This window comes from Colossoma macropomum, unplaced genomic scaffold (genome assembly GCF_904425465.1).
Source record: "Colossoma macropomum unplaced genomic scaffold, Colossoma_macropomum, whole genome shotgun sequence".
Lineage (NCBI taxonomy): Eukaryota > Metazoa > Chordata > Actinopteri > Characiformes > Serrasalmidae > Colossoma > Colossoma macropomum.
Genome location: NW_023494785.1, coordinates 34,691,568 through 34,714,518, shown reverse-complemented (window position 1 = coordinate 34,714,518; position 22,951 = coordinate 34,691,568). Strand labels below are relative to the sequence as shown.

Genomic DNA, 22,951 nt, shown 5'->3' with positions numbered 1-22,951 from the left:
CAGTATGTTTCATATGAGCTTGAAGCTTATACCTTTTAAGTGATTTCCACCAATAGCATAGAGGCGATCGTTCATTCCAGCAAGGGCATGTATGGCACGTTTAGTGTTCATGTCCTGTTTCCTGGCCCACACATCCATCACTGGGTCATAGCAGTAGAGCCAGGACACGTACTCCCCATTGTGGACTCCACCTATAACATAACATATACAATATAGTATCTGTACAGAATGGTCATTATTTGTTCTTTTTACAGGTACATGTATATATATATATGTATGTGTGTGTGTGTGTCTGTGTGTGTGTGTGTGTGTGTGTGTGTGTGTGTATGTATATATCTCCAAGGTCTTATTGTTTTTAGACAATTAACAAAGGAAAAAAGAAAACCCCCAATCTATACTGCACCACCGCACCATAAAAGGTCATTCAATTAATTTGTCTTTTTAGAGATGAAGAGAGCTAAGAGAGTAGCAAAAACTATTACCCTTTTGGTAGACTTATTTAGGCAAAACTCCTGTGAAGTTACTCCAAACATTGACACAATAGGACATGGCATCGTTAATGTTTTGAAAACACCTAAGACAAAAGCAAAAAATGACTGCCATAAGATGTTCATTTTGAGCAGGATGACTCATTCTATTTTAGATCACAAACAGGGTCAACATTTGGAGTGAATTTAGCCAGAATAACATTGAACCAATGTAAATGATGTACAATTTTAAACTGAATGACAGTTTGCCTTAGAGTGCAGGGAAGTGTATCCCTATCCAAAATATCTTGCCACATCTCAGTTGATATTTTGTATCAAGCTTCTCCTCCCAATGTTGTTTCAATTAAGTTAGAGGTTTCAAATTATATAAATTAAGCAGAGTATGCCACACCAATGCATTTCTTAGTCTGTATGCTGATTTTCAATATAGTATCTAGAAAGGTGTAAGTTGGTAGTGATGGACATTGTAAATAGCTTGATAACATAAAACTGCAGAGCTGTAAGAACCTAAAGAAATGTAAATGAGAAATATCAAAATGTGTTCTAAGTTGCTCGCATGATAATAAAGTGTCATCAATAAACACTTCTTTAACTATACTGATTCCTCTCTCAACCCAGCTTTTGAAGGCACTATCATTAACCGAGGGGGTAAACATGTTATTTTTCATTATCGTGCTTATAGAAAACTCATTAAGTGTAAAGGCTCTCCTAAGCTGTGACCAAATCTTGAAAGAATGATTCACAATCAGATTTGAGAAATAAATAGATACAGGTTCAGACAGAGACAGCCATGCAGAGAGTGCATGCAGTGAGTTATGGTTACAGGGTGCATTTTCTAGTGACAACCATTTGGGAATAATCTTATCATTTGAGATATTAATCCAATATAGCAAAGCCCTAATGTTAGAAGCCCAAAACTAATATTGAAAATTGGTCAAGGATAATCCACCATGATGACAATGTCACTGGCGTGTATCTTAACGTATTCTAGTAGATTAAGCAATTTTAGCTGACTAGCAAGGAGATCAGGCAGGTATAAGAGCATTTCATCAGCACACAGGGATACCCTATGTTCTCAGGAGGGGCTAGTTCCCCAGCAAATTTCTTTAAAAATTCACTTGGGAACCCGTCTGGTCCTGGGGCTTTTCCACTTTGCATAGACTTCACCGCAAAGACAAACACTTTAACAGAAAATGGGTTGTCGAGCTATTTAAGTTAACGAAAAAATCTTTGAACAAAGACTCATTCTTATGTGACTCCGAATTATATAGCTTGGAGTGGAACTTATGAAAACACTGATTAATCTGTGAATGATCTGTATGCTTAACACCTGAATCATCATTTATTTGAGATATGCATCCGCCAGCATGATACTCACAGTCACTCATAAAGGGAAGAAATTTCTTGTCTAAAAAAGATAAACTATACATGTTTTGTAAACCTATGAACAGAGAGTAGCTCCTTGAATGTGTATTGACACAAACTTTTGGCCATGTAAGTGTCAATATCAAAATACACAAATGAAAAATGAAAACTATTAGACCTAGAAATGCATCCTGTGTATTTTGCTGAGCAAAAAGTGCCAAATATATTGTGTAATATCGAATTTCAGCAGAGCATACCAAACACACAAGCTACTCTATTGCCAGCTCACTAGTGCCCTGCACCCACTTCAATGAATATTTATTTACACCTAGGGTTTTGTGATTCATAAGCTGTGATGCCTACTCTATATCAAAAAGACAATTACACATCTGTTTACAAAAAAGAGCTGGTCTCCTAATAATTTCGTTTTAATTTAAATATAAAATTAGGAATTCTGATTTGTCCCACCTGAGATGTAGATTTTGCCATTATGGACAGCCCCGGCATGTGCTGCGAGTGGCTGGGGAAGGGATGAAACATAGTTCCACTCATTAGTCTCCAGGTTATAGGCCTCCACGCTGGAGAGGTAGCCTGTCTCGTTCCTGCCCCCAATTACATAGAGGTGTTTATCGAGGCAACAGGCAAAGAAACTTGCCCTTCTAAAACAGATCAATCGGATAGACCATAGATTAACAGCAGTTTTTGTGTATTTTATCTTTTTTTCTTTTTTTTTATTACATAAACAAACATTGAGCATGGCACCATACCTCTCCTGCATTGGAGGGAGCTGTATCCAGCTGTTGAATCTTGGGTCATATCGACTGACAAAATTAGTGCTGTGTTTACCTGCATAGGAATAATCAGAACAATTTTCACACATTGATATCTCTTTTCAACAACTTATTTTATTCTATTTACTGATTGATGCACTGTTTGATTTATAATTATTTACCATTTGGATTCCACTGGTCCTCTCCACCTAGCAGCAGAAGAAAGTTCTCAACTTCTACTACACAGTGATGAGCACTGTTATAAGGCATTACTGTAAAACAAAATTGATACAAGCTATTATTTTACTTTATTTTAAATTAACACCTATAAAATCAGTCTAAATTAATTATTCTAATCATTTTAACACATTTTATTCATGTAGCATCTTTCTTTATGTTAAAGCACAACGGTGGTGCAAATGGTGAATCTTCATTGGAAATTCTTTTTAGTCTACAATTAGGCTTAATGCAGTGATTCTGTCAGATGAAGAAGGATGAATAAGCTAATTAATATTTAACCTTGTTATTATGATTATGATTGACAATGTGTTTCTTTCAAAGTGCATCTTAATATAAAGTAATATTTTTGCAGTACTAGTATTTTATCCATATCATGCAGCCTTATTTGAAAGTAATGACTGTATCATGTGTTTAATTCAAGATGAAACAGGCAGCCAATATAACTGAGAATAAGTGTGATGTGTGCTGATTAATTAATGCATGTGAAAAATCTACTAGCATGAACTGAAGTTCATTTAGGGTTAAAAGTTCATTTGCACTTTCAAATCACTTATACATTCTATTAGTGAAGGTCTAAAGCTGTGCTGTACATATGTGTGTCATCTGCATAACAATGCAAACCAAGGCCATTTACATTTGTAAACAAGGGCATGGATCATGAACAGGAGAGTCTCAAACTGATCAAAAACACCCTGCTGCCCTACAAAATTCATAGCTAACAACAAATCATCGCTGTCGGGACAAAATCTTGTATCTCTACATAAGTAACTTGATAAGAGAAGCAAAACCCTCTCTTTTAATGTAAGCTATTGTAAGAAGATTCTCTTTGGACCATTTTTATTGATACAGTGAATTTTGGTGTTAAAAGCAGCTGGTATTTAAATTATGAAAAAAATGAAAAACAGCAAACATGGAGATACAAGGCTTTGTTCCAACAACGACAATATAATGGGGTCCAAAAGTCTGAGCCCACACTAAAAATCTGTTTTCATTTAACTTAGAGTTCATATAACTTAAATAAACAACAGAACATTTTAGAAAAAATATAAACAAAGAAAATTTATGACTAGTAAAATGAAGAAATTGTCACGCTTCCTTCCGTTCTCCTCCCTTGCCTAGCACGCTCCAGGACTCCATTTACCATGATTCCAATCCCGATGATGTCACCCTTTCCTCCAATCACGCGCATCTGCCTCGTTCTCAGTAACCGAATTCTAATGCGATTCACCTGTGTCTGTTTGTCTCAGACTTTAAATAGTCTTTGGTTTGTTCTCCTCATTGTGAGGTATTGCCCTTCACTGGACCACTGAGTGTTATTCTACTGTTTTCTCGACTTGTGTTTTGAACGCTTTGCCTGTTTTTTGGATATTGCTCTTTTGTATTTGCCCTTTTGCTCTGGTTACCTGTATATTTTGTCTACTCTGGTTTTTGACTCTTGCTTGGTTTTTGGATTCTGATTTTGGTTTTGCCCTGAGACTGTCTTTCCATCTGACACCTCTCTCATTAAACAGACTTTTGTTTTTAAGATCTGCGAGTGTCTTCTTGTACTTGTGCAGCGTTACAGAAATTTACAAGCTTCTGTACTATTTGTATGGAAAAACTCAGTCTAACCATTTTAATTAGCACTAGTACTAACATTTCACTTACACAAATATTTAGATTTATATGTAGCTTCGCTGAAACAAATGTACTTCCAGAACTGCATACATACATACATTATCTAAACCGCTTATCCTTCTGGGTCGCGGTGGGGTGCTGGAGCCTATCCCAGCTGTCATTGGGCAGAAGGCAGGATACACCCTGGACAGGTCGCCAGTCCATCGCAGGGCAGACAGACAGACATACACAGTCACACACACACTCACACCTAGGGGCAATTTAGCACGTCCAATTGGCCTGACTGCATGTTTTCTGACTGTGGGAGGAAACCGGAGTACCCGGAGGAAACCCACGCAGACACGGGGAGAACATGCAAACTCCACACAGAAACGGCCCTAGTCGCCCGGCCGAGAATCGAACCCAGGCCATTCTTGCTGTGAGGCGTCCAGAACTGCATATTTATGCTATATTTGATTATGTAATAATGGTGTTAAAATAATAATTAAAATGTAATTTACCTTATATGCATTTGCACTGTTCAATGATGTATTTGAAATTGCACTCAAATGGAACACCATGCTAATAGATGGCTAAATTGTAAAAAGGAACCCTCTTCACGTTCAGACCACTTTGCAATTACACATTCTCACCTACTGCAGCAAAATGGTTTTAAAAATGGTTTCATTTAACCTGATTACATTTTCATTTTCACAGATTTCCCAACCCCCAAAATGCCCTCAGGGAAGGGCCAACAGCACGTTCAGCAGAAAAGGCTTTATCTAAAAATATGATGGGAAATTTTACTTTAGAAGATGGGGCAATAGAGAGCAATGTATTCACTTGTGATGCTTACTATGTCTTCATACATGACCCATGAAGAATCTTTAATTGAAAATCGGATTTATCCGACATTAAGATGGTCATACACTACATGACTTTTAAAATCGTAGGTTAACAGATGTTGAAAACGGAGAGCACCACAGACTTAATATCTGTCTTTAACAGAATTTCTTGTTATTTTCTCAGTAGGATGCACATACTAGACAAGTCAAAAAGAGGGTGAGCACACATAAGAAGTTTGAAAAGCATTCCAAATCCCAGATTTCACTGGTATCACATGACACAAACAAAGCTAAACTGGACCGCGCCTGTTTGTGCTTTTATGCACTCTTGATGGGCGCTGGCTCTTTTCAGTGAGTCAGATCAATCAGCTCAGCTCACCAATAAGTCCACCAATGAGTCCACTCTTTCAGCTCCCAAACAGCTTTTTATTCAACAGCACTGTCTGTTTTTTTGATTAGCCAAGTTAACAATATTATCTAGCCTAGCATTTGGTCCGAACCAAGGTTCATATTTTTGTTACATTGTATACATCTGATCTGGTAATTTTTGGTTTCACTTTGCAATTTAGCAAGCGTACTAAAGACCTTTGCATGACAAACATACTATCACTACAGGCTGCGTCTCCCTATACATAACATTGATTGGTTTGTAGAGGAGCATGCATCTGACATCAGTATGTTGTCAGTTCAGCAGGTAGCATTTTCTGTTTGAATGGAGAAAAATTAATATCCTCTCTCTCATCCTCTTCGAAAATAAGGTATATGTTTCAGCATTTTTATGCGTTTTTTCAAGTTGGGTTTTGACTTTTTTGTTGGACCAAATTACAATTAAATATTTTGTCTCCTCCTCTCCCCATGGTTCAGTTTGATCCAGACCAATATCACCTCTTTTAGTTGGACCAATTTTGGTCCTTCGGTCTGGACTGTGTGGTTCAAGGCACTCTGACATCAATTGCTTACAATCAAGCTTTTGACCTGGAAAATTGCTTCAGATTGTGAAAATTTGGCTGAAGGGGCAGATCAGGCTAAAACTGTGTAGTGTAGGCCCAGCTTTAAGCACCAGAACATTACTGCTGCACAGTTTAAGATGGAATAGAAACTTTGAATAGTTCAGTTTATCAGCCAGACTAATTAACTAGAAAACTTGGCTATGTGTTCGATTAAACACTTTCTCATTGGAGAATGTGTAAATACAGTGGGCATCACCAATGGATATCTTGCTCTGCTTCACCTCTGCTAAGATAAAATAGGTACCATTTCAGGTAAAGCCTTGACAGGATGACTGACAGGTTGGGGAGTCTATGAAAATAATTTCCCTTTTTTAATTTGAATTTAGATATCTTTCTAGCTTGCTATTCTCTTTGATAATGCAATTTCAAATGCATTATTAGAAAGTGCTATTACAAATGACTGAAACTGAAAGAGGCCTCTCCATGTTTTCTGTATTTTAAAGACTGAAATATAAACAGACAGATATTCTGTGATGTAAGCAGGTGCTAGGTCATTTAGAGCCTTAAAAACTAGTAACAGAACTTTAAAATCTATCCTGAAAGATACAGGGAACCAGTGCAATTCTAGAGGTAACATATACAAAGGGAAAAGCAAAGACATTAAAAATGAACACTGTGGGACTCCACAAGAAATGTTTCATTTTTTGATGAATGATTTTCCAGTGAAACCAAGAACTTTCTATTCATTAAAGCAACATTATGCAAAAATTTTACCTAAAAATAAGAGCTTCAAAATCATTTTGACAGTACACCGACCTACAATAGCGAAAATGACATCTCTGTCATTGTCACTTTGGGGCCAGAACTCCTGCTACAGCGCTATGTAACTTTGGAGGAGTGGGTACAAAACCTCTCACAAGAGTTGCGTAACTCTTTATGGCACCACATCACACATCGTCAACTATGGCTCTTCTGCTAGCTATAAGAAGAAGCGAGCTCCCATCATGGACATCATGGCAGAGGTGGTAAAGAGATAAAAGAAGACACTGTCGGAGGAAGCGAAGAAGAGAAAAAGAGAGAATGACAGAGGACGACACAGAGAAAGTGTAAATCTCTACTGGCTTTTACTCGTTGGTAAGACCTAACAGAGATAAAAGTTTGCAAGACAGTCTCACAGCTAATGGGAAAACAACAAAAATCTGACAGCAGAGTGTACATCCCTGCCAGTGTTATTTATGAAAGACTGCAACAGAGGCTGTAACCTTATTGGTGTCATCCCTGTCTCATAGAGTTTTGTAGTTTTTCTGGATGCCGAAAGTCATCTAACCTCAGTCTCATTTCCAGCTGGCATGCAAAGAAATAAATTAATTAATTAATCTCAGCCAAAAAGTCTGGTCAGTCTTTGTCAATCTCAAACCAAATAAGCCTTGAAAGTCTGAAACCTTACGGAATAAAATCATGTAATATTGTTCTACCTTGTCGGCATGACGTTCAGGGCTGGTGTTGTGCAGGAGAACTCTCTTTTGCGTGCACGCCTGTCATGTAGGCATATGGACGCTGCAGATTATACTCACGATTCCAGTTGTTTACATACAGAAATATAGAAATCACGAGAATCTGCAGCATCCATGAGCCGCCTCATGTACATGTGCATTTGTTGAGGAGCTAAAAGATACAGAATCTGACTCACGCAGAGAGGAGTGAGATTCTGTATCCTTCAGCTTGTCATCAAATGCACATGTACATGGGGGGCTCACAGCTTGTATTTACGACAATGGTGTAAAAGGGAAATACACTCTGAAACTGTGGGGCGAACTAAAGAGCAGAAAATACAAATTCTCACATAATGCTGCTTTGAATATGATTTAAATCATTCTAAACTGTGCCTAGGAGGCCTACCCAGTATTCAAGACGTTGGATTAGAATTTTGTATCAAAAGCGGCACAAGGTCCTATAAGACGGAAAAAATAATGATTTTGAACATCCGCAATAATTCTGATGTCATTGAGAACACAAACCAATGCCATCTCAGTACTATGGTTAGAATGAAAACCTGATTGAAATGTTTCATATAGCTTGTGTGATATTAGATACGCATTTAATTGCTTGAAAACAACAAAGAATTTATTTAAAAAAAGGTCTGAAATTGTTCTAAAATTTAAAAAGTGAAAAAAAGTGCATATGAGTAATATATTTTTATTCAAACTTAGGTATATTTATAATTTTCATTTTAATTTTGCTACTGACATACCTTTCTAGGTCAATACTTAAATTTAAGCAAATTTGTGACACTGACCATTTTGAGGTCTTTGTATAATTTTTTTTATTCTTGTCTCTTTCACGGAAACGCGTATTCAGATGCATTTGATCTACTTTGGGCTTTTGCACAAACTTACGGAGTCCATGCCAGCTCAAGTGCACGCTGTCACTAAAGCAAGGAGATTTGAAATACAAAGAAATTCTGAAATTCATGGAAAAATTTCAAAGCTTTTACTTTTCATTCAAACTGTTATGCTGATAATAGAATTTGTAATGAAAATCGTTTTTATTAGAAAGGAATGCAACATAGGTTTTTCACTGGTGGTCTCAGATTTTTGGGTATCACTGTACAAAATGAAAAAAAAAGCCCAATATGTTGCGAAACAAGCACCCTTGTGATATTTCATGCTCCAAGTGTAACAGATCCTTAATGTCTGATACAGCATTGTAATAACACCAACCAGTGTTATAGTTGATGATCAGCTGATATCTGATCAGAAAGAAATCTGTAGAGCTTTCAACACACATTTTGCTGCAGCTGGTCACATTTTTGAAAATACTGACTCAAACCTGCTGTTAGGTCAAACTGATATTAACTCTATTGTTACCAAGAGCCATGGTCTCTTCACACTCCAGCCCTTCTCTCCAATCATAGTAGCTAAATCTCCTACTACTATTAATCCACAAAAAACTACTGGTGAGGATGGGCTAGACCCTTACTTGCTGCGTCTGGCAGCCCCAATTATTTTAGAATACATAACATATATTTTTAATCTCTGTTTTATCATGCAGGATTCCCAGGATCTGGACAATAGCTCATGTAACTCCACTGCATAAAGGAGGTGACTACAGGCCAATTTCAAAATTGTCCTGTTTAATTAAAATTTTAGAATGTCTAAACAGTCAACTTAAATAATTTCTATATGAAAATTCTGTCCTGTTTAATTATCAGTCTGGCTTTAGAGAAAGACACAGCACCACCTCTGCTACCACACTGGTTTTAAATGATCTCTATATGGGCATAGACAGGAAGAAGCATTGTGCTGCCATTTTTATTGATTTATCAAACACTTTTTTACAGTTAATCACACTCTTCTTTTAAGGAACATACAAAAGATTGGCTTTGAAACAAATGCACCCAAATGGACCCAAAATTACCTTTCAGACAGACAACAATGCACAGCACTGAGTAATTACAAATCAGATTTTTTGACTATATCCAAAGGAGTACCGCAAGGTCCAATTTTGGGCCCAGTTTTACTCAATATATATACATTAATGAACTTGCTGCCTTTGCCTCAGACTGCAAAGTACACCTGTATGCAGATGACATGGTTTTATACTGTTCAGCTGACTCTGTTTATGCTGCAATAAGAAAACTACAATGCTCATTTAATGCCCTACAGGTTGCTTTGTGTAAACACAAACTTGTTTTAAAAGCTAAGAAAAAAGTTCATACTGTTTTCCAAATCTACTAATACAGATTTTAATTTTGTAAATATCACTACCCTGGCGGCATCAAACATTGAAAGAGGCGCAGACTATAAATACCTTGGCATATGGCTGGATGATAAACTTACTTTTAAATCCCTTATTAATAAATTGATTGACAAACGTAAACAGAAGCTTGGTTATCTATATAGAAATAAATCCTGTTTCCCCATGTATGCAAGAAAAATAATTTACAAACATGCGTTTGTTCCCCCAAACCACTGGACTCAGTCTATCACTCTGCACTGAGGTTCATTACTGGAGACCCTTATAACACTCATCACTGCAGACTGTATGGAAAAATTGGATGGCCCTCACTAGCAACATGGTGGGATATACACTGGTTTATTTTTATTTATAAAACACTCTCCGGCCATATGCCAGAATATATTACTTCAATGATGTCTGTAAACAATGGTATTTATCAGAATCGCTCCAGTGGTTGGATCACATGCCAGGTACCGAGGGTTTTTACTGAACTGGGAAAACCGAGGGTTTTTACTGAACTGGGTTTTTACTGAACTGGTGTCACTCAGTCATTTTAAACATTTACTCTCTAACCACCTCCACTCTGCCTGCACCTGTTTTACCTGATTTTTACCATTATTGTCTTATTTTCATTCTTTTATTATTTATTTGTTTGTTTATTTATTACTATTCATATTCTTATTCTTACTTTAATTATGATTGTTGTATTATTATTTTAGTCATTTTATTAAACTTTGTTTTATTTTTTGATCTTATTCTCCTTTTATTTTATTTTGATTAGATTTATTAACTTTTACCTTTTAGCTACGTTTTAATTATTGTTCTATATTTTCTACTGTATTTTTATGTATTTTTATTATTAATGTTTAATTTTTTTATACTTACCTGATTTGAGTCATTTTTTTATTAAATTTACCTTTATTATTTGATATGTTCTTAACATTATCAATCCCTTGTTCTGTATCAACTCGGCAACATTGTAAATGAGGGTCACCCTCAAAGTCCGAGATTAAATAAAGGTTGATTGAACTTATAAAAAAGAGTCTGTCATTGATAGAGAGCAAACCATACTACCTCCCCGTTATGTTTAGTCTAGATTAAGAGGTTCATAAAACCATTAGGATGAACATTGTTAGTATGTGCCATTAAGCTATGAGAACTGGGCCCATTGATAGAATCAAATTGTGTGCATTTATATCCCACATAAGACGTTTTGTTAAACGTCTTATGTGGGATATAAATGCACACAATTTGTGATTATTTAACAATCAGCTTGACAGCTAACAGGCTGATTCCGTAACACTAAAGACAGACTTTTCCAGTAACACTAGGCTGAAATATTTAAAGATTCACTGAAAAACTGCAGTATATAAAGTAAAGAATGTTATATACAGTCTAACAAGCTGCGAACACCTTTCAATCTGCAACTGTGGATCTGAAAGTGCTACCATTAACTCTCAGATACCCAAAATGTTGACATATGTTCATTTTCTGCATTAGGAAAACACTGACCATAAAAAGAGGACGTTTTTACATTTTTTGCTTTAGGGTTTTTAAGGCAATGTTGCAAACATTAGTCTTAAAGATTTGAACAAAGTTTAATTTGATTTAATATTATTGAGGATATAATACACCAAGATATATCTATGTAACATATGTTACGTATAAACAGTAAATGAAGTTTTAAATTTTAGTATCAAGTAGGTTCATCTTTTTTTGCCCTAAAACACCAGATCCAACTCATAAAGGGCCTGAAGAGTACCTGTGGAGTTGGACACATTGTTTGTATTGGGGTAAATGGGGCTGTTGTGTCATTATTTATATAGGTTATTATTTATTAGGTCACTAAATAGGTCATTATTAAATCAGTCATTATTATTAGGGCCGAAGCAATATCGATACTGATTTTATGGGGCTAAAAATTCACACACACACACACACACACACACACACACACACACACACACACACACACACACACAATCTGAAACGCTTATTCTCCTGAGTTGTGGGGGGTACCGGAGCCTATCCCAGCGCTCATTGGGTGGAAGACAGGAAACACTCTGGACAGGCCGGCAATCCATCACAGGACAGACAAACAGACATATACATTCACACACATACACAGGTAGGGGCAATTTAGCATCTCCAAATCTCCTGGCAGCATTTTTTGGACGGTGGGAGGAAACCGGAGCACTCAGAGGAAACCCAAGCAGACACAGGAAGAACATGCAAACTCCACTAAAAATTCAGATAACCAATAACATTGGCCAATAAAATTTTAGATTTCAGTTTTTAATTTTAACTTTAATTAAATAATGCATTACTGACATACAACTGTCAGCTTTCAGTTGTTACACTTAAACCCAAATTAACAGCAAAATTCACAGTCCTAATATGAATATTTTGGCAATATATTGTAAATAATATGAATAGTATATCATAAACAATATATTTATAAAACAAGTTTTATATGTTATGTTATTTTCATGCTAAAGGTTAGGTTTGAATACATTTTAGGTTACACTAACCATGGTGATGACATTTAATCAGAAGTATGTGTAAATAAAGCTCTTTAAAAAATTGTTGCAATTTTGCAAAAGAGGGTCACTGTGTGTTCAGACAAATGTTAGTAGATTAAGAACTACTGAGTGATTTTTAAGTTTTTCAGCAGCTTTGTCCTACTGTCCCTTCTTCTTTCATAGTTCATGCTGTAGATTTAGAGCAATGTTGGACTGTGTAGCTGATGCGCTCTGTCTCTATCTCCTCTAACTTTGTTTCTCTACTGCTAAAGTGACCCCCCCATTGGAATAGAGAGAAATGGTCTTGGGGTGGCAGTCATAATGAACACGATCATGTTCACTCAATAAATCTCTGGCCCGTGCCTCTGCTGCATAAATCAGTCATACGTTAGGCCACCTGTCTGTCTCTATCATTCATTTCCACTGTCACCCCTCTGCTGCCTGATGGATCGCAGTTGCTGTAAAATTAGACAGCCTTGAATCTCACTCTTTTCCCATTGGCCACTTGCACAAAATCAAATGTCAGACTTATACTGTAAAATCAAAGCACTGCTTCAGAGAAAAGCTTGGGAGTGGCGGGATAATACAACTTTATCTTACAGGAGTCAAGAAGGTGAAGTCTAGGCCTGCAGAGTCTCTTTCACTCACTCTTTCACTTACACAGCTGTGACTGATGGAGATCAGCCTGAATAGTTGAAAAAAGTCACAGATAGCATTCCATCTACTGACTATATTCTAACTCCGGTACTGTAATAAACTTATATTGTGTGAACATACTGTAATGGTGCAGAAGAATATGATGATTGGCAAGTTTGAAGATGGGGGTCTGGATTATAGAGAGTGGTCTTGTCCTGTTTGGAAAGGTAAAGCTATGAAGAATTGTTCCATTGCAGGAATCTGATGCACAGTTAATGGTAAAAGAGAGATTCCACCAGCAGAGTGACTTTTTCTTGTCCCACTACACCTCCTTAAACAAAAACATCAATTTGCAGTATTAGCATATTTTAAGTAATAATAGTAATATACTTGTATTTTCCAATGTTTGCGCAATTGGAGTGTCACTGAAACCTTCTGACTCTGCTAAAGGAGGAGAAAAAACAATGAGTCATATGACAAATCACAAATCATCAGCCTCTTTTTTAATGGCATGGTCAAGAGGATCAGCTAAATAATGTTTTCACTATTAAAAAACACCCATATCAACCAAACCACACAAACAAAAAATATATGAATATATGACAAAAGTATTGGGACACCTACACGTTGCACCCATACAAGCTTTTATGACATCCCGTTCGAAATTCATAGACAATAATATGGAGTTGTTCCCCATACTGCAGCTATAACAACTTCTGCTCTTCTGAGAAGGCTTTCTACAAGATTTTGGAGTGTGTCTTTGGGAGTTTTTGCCCATTCGTCCAGAAGAGCATTTGTGAGGTCAGACACTGATGTTGGATTCGCAATCTCCGTTCTAGTTCATCCCAAGGGTGTTCAATGGGGTTGAGGTGAGGGCTCTGCGCGGGCCAATCCAGTTCTTCAACACCAAACTCACCCAGCCATTCCTTTATGGACCTTGCTTTGTGCACTGGAGCACATTCATGCTTGAACAGAAAAGGGCCTTCCCCAAACTGTTCCCATGAAGTTGGAAGCTTAAAATTGTCCAAAATGTCTTGGCATGCTGAAGCCTTAAGACTTCTCTTCACTCGAACTAAAAAGCCTAGGCCAACCCCTGAAAAATAACCCGATAGCATTATCCCTCCTCTATCAAATTTTACAGTTGGCACAATGCAGTCAGGTAGGCAATGTTCTCCTGGCATTCACCAAACCCATACTCGTCCATCAGACTACCAGACAGAGAAGCGTGATTCATCACTCCACAGAATGCGTTTCCATTGCTGCAGTGGAACCGTTGTCCAGTGGCGACATGCTTTACACCACTCCCTCCCCACAAACTGCCCCCCCACCTACACTGTGCACTGTGTGCTTCAGCACTCGCCAGCCCCACTCTGTGAGTTTGCTTAGTCTACCGCTTCGTAGCTAAGCTGTTGTTGCTCCTAGGTGCTTCCATTTCACAGTAATAGCACTTACAGTTGACAGGAGCAGAACTAGAACAGAAATTTTACAAACTGACTTGTGGCAGAGGTTGATTCCTGTCAGTGCCACATTTAAAGTCACTGAGCTCATCAGTACAATTCTACTTGCAGTTTTTGACTATTGAGACTGCAAGGCTATGTGCTTAATTTTATCTACTTGTTAGCAATGGGTGTGGCTCAATAATTAGGAGGTGTGTCCCAATACTTTTGTCTATATAGTGTATATTTTTTATACACGTGTAAACCAAACAACATATCTGTATGGCACGTTGTGGTGTCTGAAACGGTGATGTATTCCTTTTTACCAGAAACTACAAGAGCCAAAATTTTTCCTGTGGAAAAAGTGCTGTGTAGAGCAAGTCATGCTCTGACATTTCGATGCTTGAATCAACGATTCACAAAGTAGCCAAATTATAGCATCATTCTGACCAGCTGCCTGGAGAGTATATAATAAAAGACTTAGTTGTTCGTTGTTCAAATAACGTATTGTTCTGTACTGTACTATACAGTACTGTTATGTACTGTAACACCATAACATCCAGTGACACAAACTCTGCTGTAAATAATATGACATATGCCTTGTAGGCTACAAGTGAGGAACAACTCAAGTCAGTCAGTTTCCTTAAACTATTTAAGTTGTCTGTACATAATCTCAACTAAGAGAATGCAACCTTTGACTGTATTCAAGTACACTCAATGCAATCAACATACACAATTAGACTTGCATATTTTTATACATTTGTGTCAAATTAGAGCACTATTTTCAATTAATATTCCATCTAGGTTGCATCCAAAACATAGACTGCATTTCACTGCTAATTTGCATGAATAATTAGTACCTTAGTACCTAATATGTATCATATTCAAGTGTTACCAAAAATAGAATGTCTAATTTAGAACAAAAAATCATAATTAAAAAATAAATTAAAAAGACTGTTCAGGTAACCTCTGTTCATATTGTGGTAGACTGCAATATGAGCACACTAGATGGCACTCACTCCATTATGTAAAAGTAAGATAAATCTCACATGCTACAATCATTGTGTCAGTTGCAAAAAGTGCTGATGGAGGTCTTAATCAAACGTGTTCCTTCTTTTGCGTTGTGGATCATTCCAAAGTTCTGATTGAATGTTAATAATCTGCACACCAAAAAGCCATCAGCAGGCTGCTGGTGTGTTAGGAGGATGATTCTGCAGTTTGGACATTCCGATCAGTCATGGACCATTTGACACTCAAAGCTTGTGCATGAAGCAAAGGAAAATCACCCCATGACCTTTTGAGTGTAACTTATATTGATGCAAATGTAGCTCAATAATGAATGCCAATGTATGCTGGCAATAACTTGAACAGTGCATATGGAGGTATTTTGCAAGTATGTAGCTGTCATTGCACCAAAAATGCATCTTTATTCAGGCTCCTCTGCTTGTTCATTTTCTTATCACATTCCAAACATTCTACAAAACCTAAGAAGGTATGAATTAACTGTTCAGTCTATTTATTTAGATGTCAAAAACAGACTTGCATTTGATTTCTCTATGTATTTATCCTCTTGTATGAGTAAATATTATTTCAAATTATTATGGCACTCAACAAACAAGAAACCTAGCTTGTCAGCAAGTGATGACAAGCTAGATATAGAATCATAATACATAATTAATTCTTTAATACACACATAGTGTGTAAAGATGGGAATTTCACTGGAAGTCTTCATCACAGCATTTTTGCAATGGAACCAAAGACTACACAACAACCACTTTTGAATTTTAAGCAATCAATTAAGAGTTAAAAGTGTTATGTCCTTAACTTGTGTCTTCACTTTACACCAAGAACATCATCATGATTCTTACTTAGAAGAGTTATACAACTGACAGAGGACAGTGTACAATCAGTAACCAGCTGTATTTTTAACCCAGCCTAACACTGGTTAACATTTAGACAAAAATGGCCAGAGTTAAACAACAAGACCTGTAACCAATATGTGTCTTGTTTCTAAAAGACCACATTTCTAAGGACAATCTGAGGCGCAAAACCTGAAAAATATATATTATGTAGTTCATCTAAGCACTGTGCAAAAGTCAAAGTTCACCCTTTATTTATTTAATTTCTGGTCAAAATGGCAATAGTATGCAAGAGGACAAAAACCAGAAAACATATATTTGACAGAAAATTAAACAGAAGCCTCAACAACTAAATATCACATATTTTTTTCAATATTTGGTGTGTCCATCCTTTGCCATTATTATAGCTTTAATTCATTTCAGAAGACTTGCTTTCAGTTTTTCAAAGAAACCAGCAGGGATATTTTTCCACACAGTTCAAATAAATGAAATAAATAAAGAATGGTCTCTGATTTTTGCACAGTATTAAATATCTGTTTTTATTGCCTATTTTGTAGACAAATTTGGACAGGAGTTTGTTAACTTTGACAGAGATGCTATAATGCCAACTTTAAGCTTTGAAGCAAATTATACTTTGTACTACCAACATTATCTTACTGTACTATACAATTACAGTACAATTGAATCTGTTGTCTGAGCACAAGAAAAAAGTTTATTTTCAGGTGTTCACAAAAAAAATCATTCTTTTTGCTCTAATATAGCCCTTATAAGGCACATCAGTATGAATATTTTCAAGATCAATATGTGTGTGATCATCTGATGATAAGTCCTCACTAGATCATTAGATTAAAATTAATGCTAGCAGACTTCTACAAAAGGAAAAAAGCAAGGGAATCCAGACATGGAGCTCCACAATGGTGTGAAGACAGTCACGCTCTGATTAAAAAGTTACATTAAAAGTGATAGTGATACATCATTACCTCAAGCATCTAAGGAGCAGGAATTTCTATTTTACTTCAGGATGAATCTGTGGTAAGACATAACTTCGAGCAGCTAAGATCCTTCCGGAAAAAAGAACAGTGAAAGATTAGGGCACTCACTTGTAAGGATCTTCCATGTCTTCTTTTCATCATCGTAATACTGCACTAGATTACTGGGAAGGCGGTCAGGTCCAGGAGGCAGACCTCCAACCAAGAGTAGCATTTTTTTGTTGGAACGAATCCTGAAATATTAAAAAGTAGAAGGAGATGGGAGTAACAACTAAAATAATCCATATACCAAGAACATGACTGTACAGTGGAATTGATAAATATGTTTTATTCAATTCTATCAATCAATTCTATCAAGCTTAAAACTGTTACAGTTTTCTGGCATTAGAGGCTTTTGATATAACTAACTGAAACCTCATTTGTGTCTATTAGCAATTCTAGATGGGTTGTACATTGCACATGGTTAAAAAAATCTAAGATTAGCTAATATTAAGCTAGTTTATTAGCCATCTCCTTAAACCTTTTCCTACAATTTTACCTTAAGTTTAATTTTTATTTGTATCTTAACCTGAGTTATAAACCTATTTCTCATCCTTTCGCTATTCCTGTCTCTATTCATAAATGTAGTATATTTAGTTTGGTCAAAACTCATGTGTAAATCATACACAATCTTCTAATCATTCAAATGCATTCACAATTTAGTAATATATGCAAAATACGAGTTCAAAATAATAATAGTAACATGTTCTGGCAGATGTATGGTCACCAAGGGCTGGTGAGGATTACCAAACATCACCACAACAGTTACACATTTCTCTGCAGTTAAACTTCTCTTTTGATATTGATTATGCAATATCAAAGTGTAAAAATAATTTGTCTAAAGTTGCTTCATATGCTCAAAACATTAAATATTTTAGTCAGACATTTGGTCATTTTAACAGAAAGAACAGATTAATGCAAACCATTAAGATGAAACTTCTCAAGGATTCTTGTTTCATAGGCCATCTATCAACTATAAACTATCAAGAATAATTCAAAAGCTTGTTAAAGCCATCCAAAATACATCCAAGCAAAGACATGTTAGCACAGTGCATCTGTAATTTGACTCATTTAATAACACCCTACAAAATAAATGGAAAACATAATAATGAATACTTACAAATTAATAAATGTTTTTCAAATCAAATGTCATGTCCAAGATTAAGGTGATGATTATGAGTTCTAAATAAAGACACAGTGTAAATAATTGTTCACACAACAAAAAATATTGGTACTTGTTCTTAATTAGTCTTAGTGGTTACTGAGTTACCAGTGCTGGAGCTTTGAGTGTTTGCCTATAACTTGAACCTGTAAGTCAGCTTGCCATCTGGCAGTCTAACCAGACAGAAAAACAGTGTTAGCTATTTCAATCAAAGTGCTAAACTGCTTAAACGTTTGTTATAATTAGTAAATGATGGCATTAGAAAGCAATTTCAGGTTTCAGGCCAAAACACCATTGTTGACTTAATAGTTCGAACCCCAAACAAGCAGTCAGAACTCCAGACCAATACCCAGCTATGGTGGCAGGTGCAAATGAATGGTGGGTTTACCATCTTGCAGGTAAAGCTGTGGCTGTATGTTCTGCATTGTTGTTGATCGAGCAAAGAAGTAATATCATATTATACCTTGTTTAATCTTGTTCAGGAGTAGGTAGCAGAATGAATACAAAGATGCTGGTTACTTTTTTGTTTTTGTGTCAATCATAAATCCTTAAATTGCATATAAGTTTCACAAAAGTTGATTAAACTAGAATAAACAGAATATGTTACTGTCATGTCAACTGATTTGTATGGATCAGATATGAATATAAAGTTTTGTTTGATGTCATATCAAGTAAGGTAGCATTTAGCTTACTTCTCTGCATTTAGTAGTTGAACATGGTTTTGAAAACTGAAATGATATCATTACAAGGTAACTGAAGTTAGCCAAAAACAAATGACCATTAGACCATTTATGATAAGTAACTGTGTGAACTATGGTGACTTTTAGCTTCTTACAATATCTGTCTATTTATGATTGGTGCGTTGTTACTATCAATATATTGCTTAAACAGTATACCACTGCTTTTGGAACTCTAAAAAACATAACAGGAGAAGGAAAAAAATATTCTAAACAATCAATATAAGTAAATAGAAAGATTTTATTCTAAGTCATTTTGGACAATTTTTATTGGTCAGTTTGTCATGCAATTTTGGCACAATGTAAAAGAAAGCTGGTACAAAAAAAAACAATCAAAATGGAGAGAAGATTTTATTCTGACATGGAAGTTATGAAAATAAGTCAAGTAGCTTTTATTTTACTGTACTTTCCCCACTCAATCTTAAATCCTCTTCACAAATTTACTTTGTGCTGCTATTACCACCTTCTGCCATGTACTGTTTCAATTTGATAAATAGTGACTTGGTAACTATATGCAGATAATACTGTGTACACTATATTATACTATGTGATCTTTTAAAATGATTTAATTTAGATTCCTGATCCCATTTACTAACAAATCATACTAAGAAGCACAGCATGACACATAACAAAGCAACACAAGTTTGTGTGTGTGAATGTCCAGAACACAGAAAACATTGTATTCTATCTAACTGCTCTGACATGCAATCATGTCAATTTATCTGTATAGGAGATACAAATGATTTTAATATGAATAAAGCCTGTGACTCAAACAAAACTACTTCCCAACTGTACCAAACACAAGCAAAACACTGACAATAACACAGCTACAAGAATTAAAAACAGCTACAAGAGTTGTTCTCTCAGTATATGAGACCAAATTCATATTGTTAATGCTGCGACGGAAGATATACGTGATACGATACATGTAGGTATGTATGCATCAGGGCTTTTCTACAATCTTAGAAATAAGCACCGTGAACTTTTCAAACAGTTAATCAATACATACTGTTTATAACTGATATACATCATGTGAGTGTGCGTAAACCACCTACCTGCTGGCTGTGGTCTGTCTGCAGTGCTGTCTGAAGGGCATCAGGTGGTAGTTCATGGCGTCCAGCAGGAGCTTCTGACACACGGGGTCGCTCCTCATGAAGTCCACAGACTGCACCCTCTCCACCAGCTCCGGAGCCGGGATGAGGGCGAAGCGGAGCCGCTTCATCAGGTCCGGGGCGTAGTGCATTCTCGTCTCGCGGTCGTGCTCTAGCCACAGGACAGACATCTGAAAGAGAGCCAGCTCCGACTCCACGGGGGGCGGCAGGGCGTCCAGCATGGCGCACATCTCCTCGAAGTTGAGCAGGAGCACGTCCTCCACCAGGTACTTGTTGGCGAGCTTTTTGGTCTCGTCCAGCCCGTGCAAGGCGGCGATCTTGCAGATCTGCTTGTAGTTCTGCACGGAGATCTGGTCGTTGAGGAACTGCACACTGAGCTTGGTGATCTGGGGGATGTTGAGGATCTTGCTGACGGATAGTACCTCCTCCACCGTGTCCAGGGACAGGGTCACGTTAGCGGTGTACAGGTACTCCAGCACCAGCCGCAAGCCGATGGAGGAGCAGCCCTGCAGCACCAGGTTGTTGATGGAGCGCGGGCTGGGCAGGAGCTTGTCGTCTGGAGAGGAGGAGGGGGTGCCGCTGCTGCCCTGGTCCTTGCCGCTGCCGAGCCCCTCGCTGTTCAGCATGTGTGTGGAGAATAGAGACCTGAAGTACTGCGAGCAGGAGGCGAGCACCGCTTTGTGGCAGTGGAATTGCTGTCCCTGAGCCGTCAGAGTCACATCGCAGAACAGCTGCTTCCTCCACAGCAGGTTCAGCCCATGCAGCAGAGTGTCGCTGTGAGTCGGGTCAAACGTGGAGGTCCGGTCACCCGATCTGGACATGACTTTGGAGCTGCTCACGCCTCCTACAAGTAAACAATGCCGGAGCCATTGGTCCACTTACACAGCAAGTCTCAGTTTCTGAATAAAACAACAGTCCCTCTTGCTCAACCGTTGCCGGACTTAAGTTTTAATGACTGCAACAGCCAAGCTCCTTTAAAACGACACTGTGGTTTTATCAGTACCTCACTGTGCGGTGGCTATTTGTAATTTGCACTGTACGGATGTAACAAGATTAAAGTCCACCTATGTGCTATGGTCTTTGTGTTTCCTTCATTCAGTCATTCGTGACTAGCTCATCTCAAATGGACCCTGCGGGCTGAAGCGCATTGTCAGAAACAAACTAGCCACATAGCATACTGCAGCAACTTCTCTTTGGCGCTGAGGCAAACCAGCTCACGGCAAATCTATTTACATGCACACAGACTAGCGATAACATTCAGGCTGCTATCTGAACCCGTCGTACTGCTATCTTGCCACATACCCCGCTAACAGAGGTATTTACGCGTTTGAGATACGTACGCAGACCGATACAAAAGCAATTAGTTCGTCTCCGGCGACCATCACAAAAAAGCGCCTCTGCGTTGACGACGCGAGTTTCAAGGAAATATTCGATAAGGTAACCCCCCCGCGCTATTCGACGGACACCGGCTCGCCGTCGTGTCGACACGTTCGTACGAGGACAAATATATCAAACAAACCGACGTGCCGCGGCTAAACTTGACACCTTCTACCACTTTCGCCGTCGCCACATTCTACCTACAAGCGCCTGGCACGGCTAAACGACGTTAGCAGCCAGCCCTCACAACACAAGGCAAAACTTACCTGACTTGAGAGAAAAGAAAGTAGCTTCGGCTCCTTAATGTTCTCACAGGACTTTCCTTTGTTCTCCTTGGTTAAATAAATCCTTTCCTTTTTATTTAAAAAAAGTCTACAGTCGGTGTTCGAAAACAGTCATTGAATCCAACTCATACAGTCTTATTTCGCGTTATTTGTTGTCGTTGCTCATTTGTTCTTCGGAATTAACAAGAAGTGTGTGAGTCTGAGAGGGAGCTGTGCTTTCTGCAAGAGAAGAAGAAGAAGAAATATACGTGTGACAAATTATGCTACCAAGAAACAACACATCATTATCCTTGGGCCTGGGGCTCAGTGAGTCGTAACGAGAGTAATAGGAAATCCACGGTTGGGGAGAGAAACGGTCGTGCATGGCCGGTGGAGAGAGACCATGCAGGGGTATGGATGCTGGAGAGACTGGCAAAATTATGGCTCAAGGCTATTGTAAAAACTGTCGAGCGTAAATGACTGCGATTTCAAACATCTATGGAAAAAAGAAAAGAGGGGAGAAAAAGGGGGCGAGAGAAAAAGCGAGTCTTTCCCTCGCCGTTATAGAGAGAACCGTCAAGTTTTAGTGCGCATTGCTAATTAGTCAATTTCTCTGTGCCTTCACAGCCCGACGACTTCGCTGCTGAGCTGAAACTGCTAATTTCTGGGACCAGCCTTTTTTTGGCTGAGAACGGGATGGATGAATGGCTTGTCTCGCACAAATGACAAAAAGCCCCTGCCTTAATCTCCATCGCCAAAATAACCCACCCCATCTTATTCTTTTTTGCTAGTCCTTCAAAAGAAGCTACTTGAGGGAAACTTTAGTC

The 22,951-nt window shown here is 37.7% G+C and overlaps 1 protein-coding gene across 1 annotated transcript in view; it reads right to left on the bottom strand.

Moving 5' to 3' along the window:
• Positions 1–22,502, bottom strand: part of klhl14 (kelch-like family member 14) — a 28,204-nt gene extending 5,702 nt beyond the window's left edge. The window contains exons 1-7 of the mRNA XM_036592268.1: positions 22,128–22,502; positions 20,428–21,328; positions 17,546–17,667; positions 2,806–2,895; positions 2,621–2,699; positions 2,322–2,512; positions 33–191 (exon numbers count right to left, since the gene is read on the bottom strand). Of these exons, the coding sequence (XP_036448161.1) occupies positions 33–191; positions 2,322–2,512; positions 2,621–2,699; positions 2,806–2,895; positions 17,546–17,667; positions 20,428–21,305 (1,519 nt within the window). The 5' untranslated portion in view covers positions 21,306–21,328; positions 22,128–22,502. The remainder of the gene's footprint in view (positions 1–32; positions 192–2,321; positions 2,513–2,620; positions 2,700–2,805; positions 2,896–17,545; positions 17,668–20,427; positions 21,329–22,127) is intronic.
• Positions 22,503–22,951: the final 449 nt, after the last annotated feature.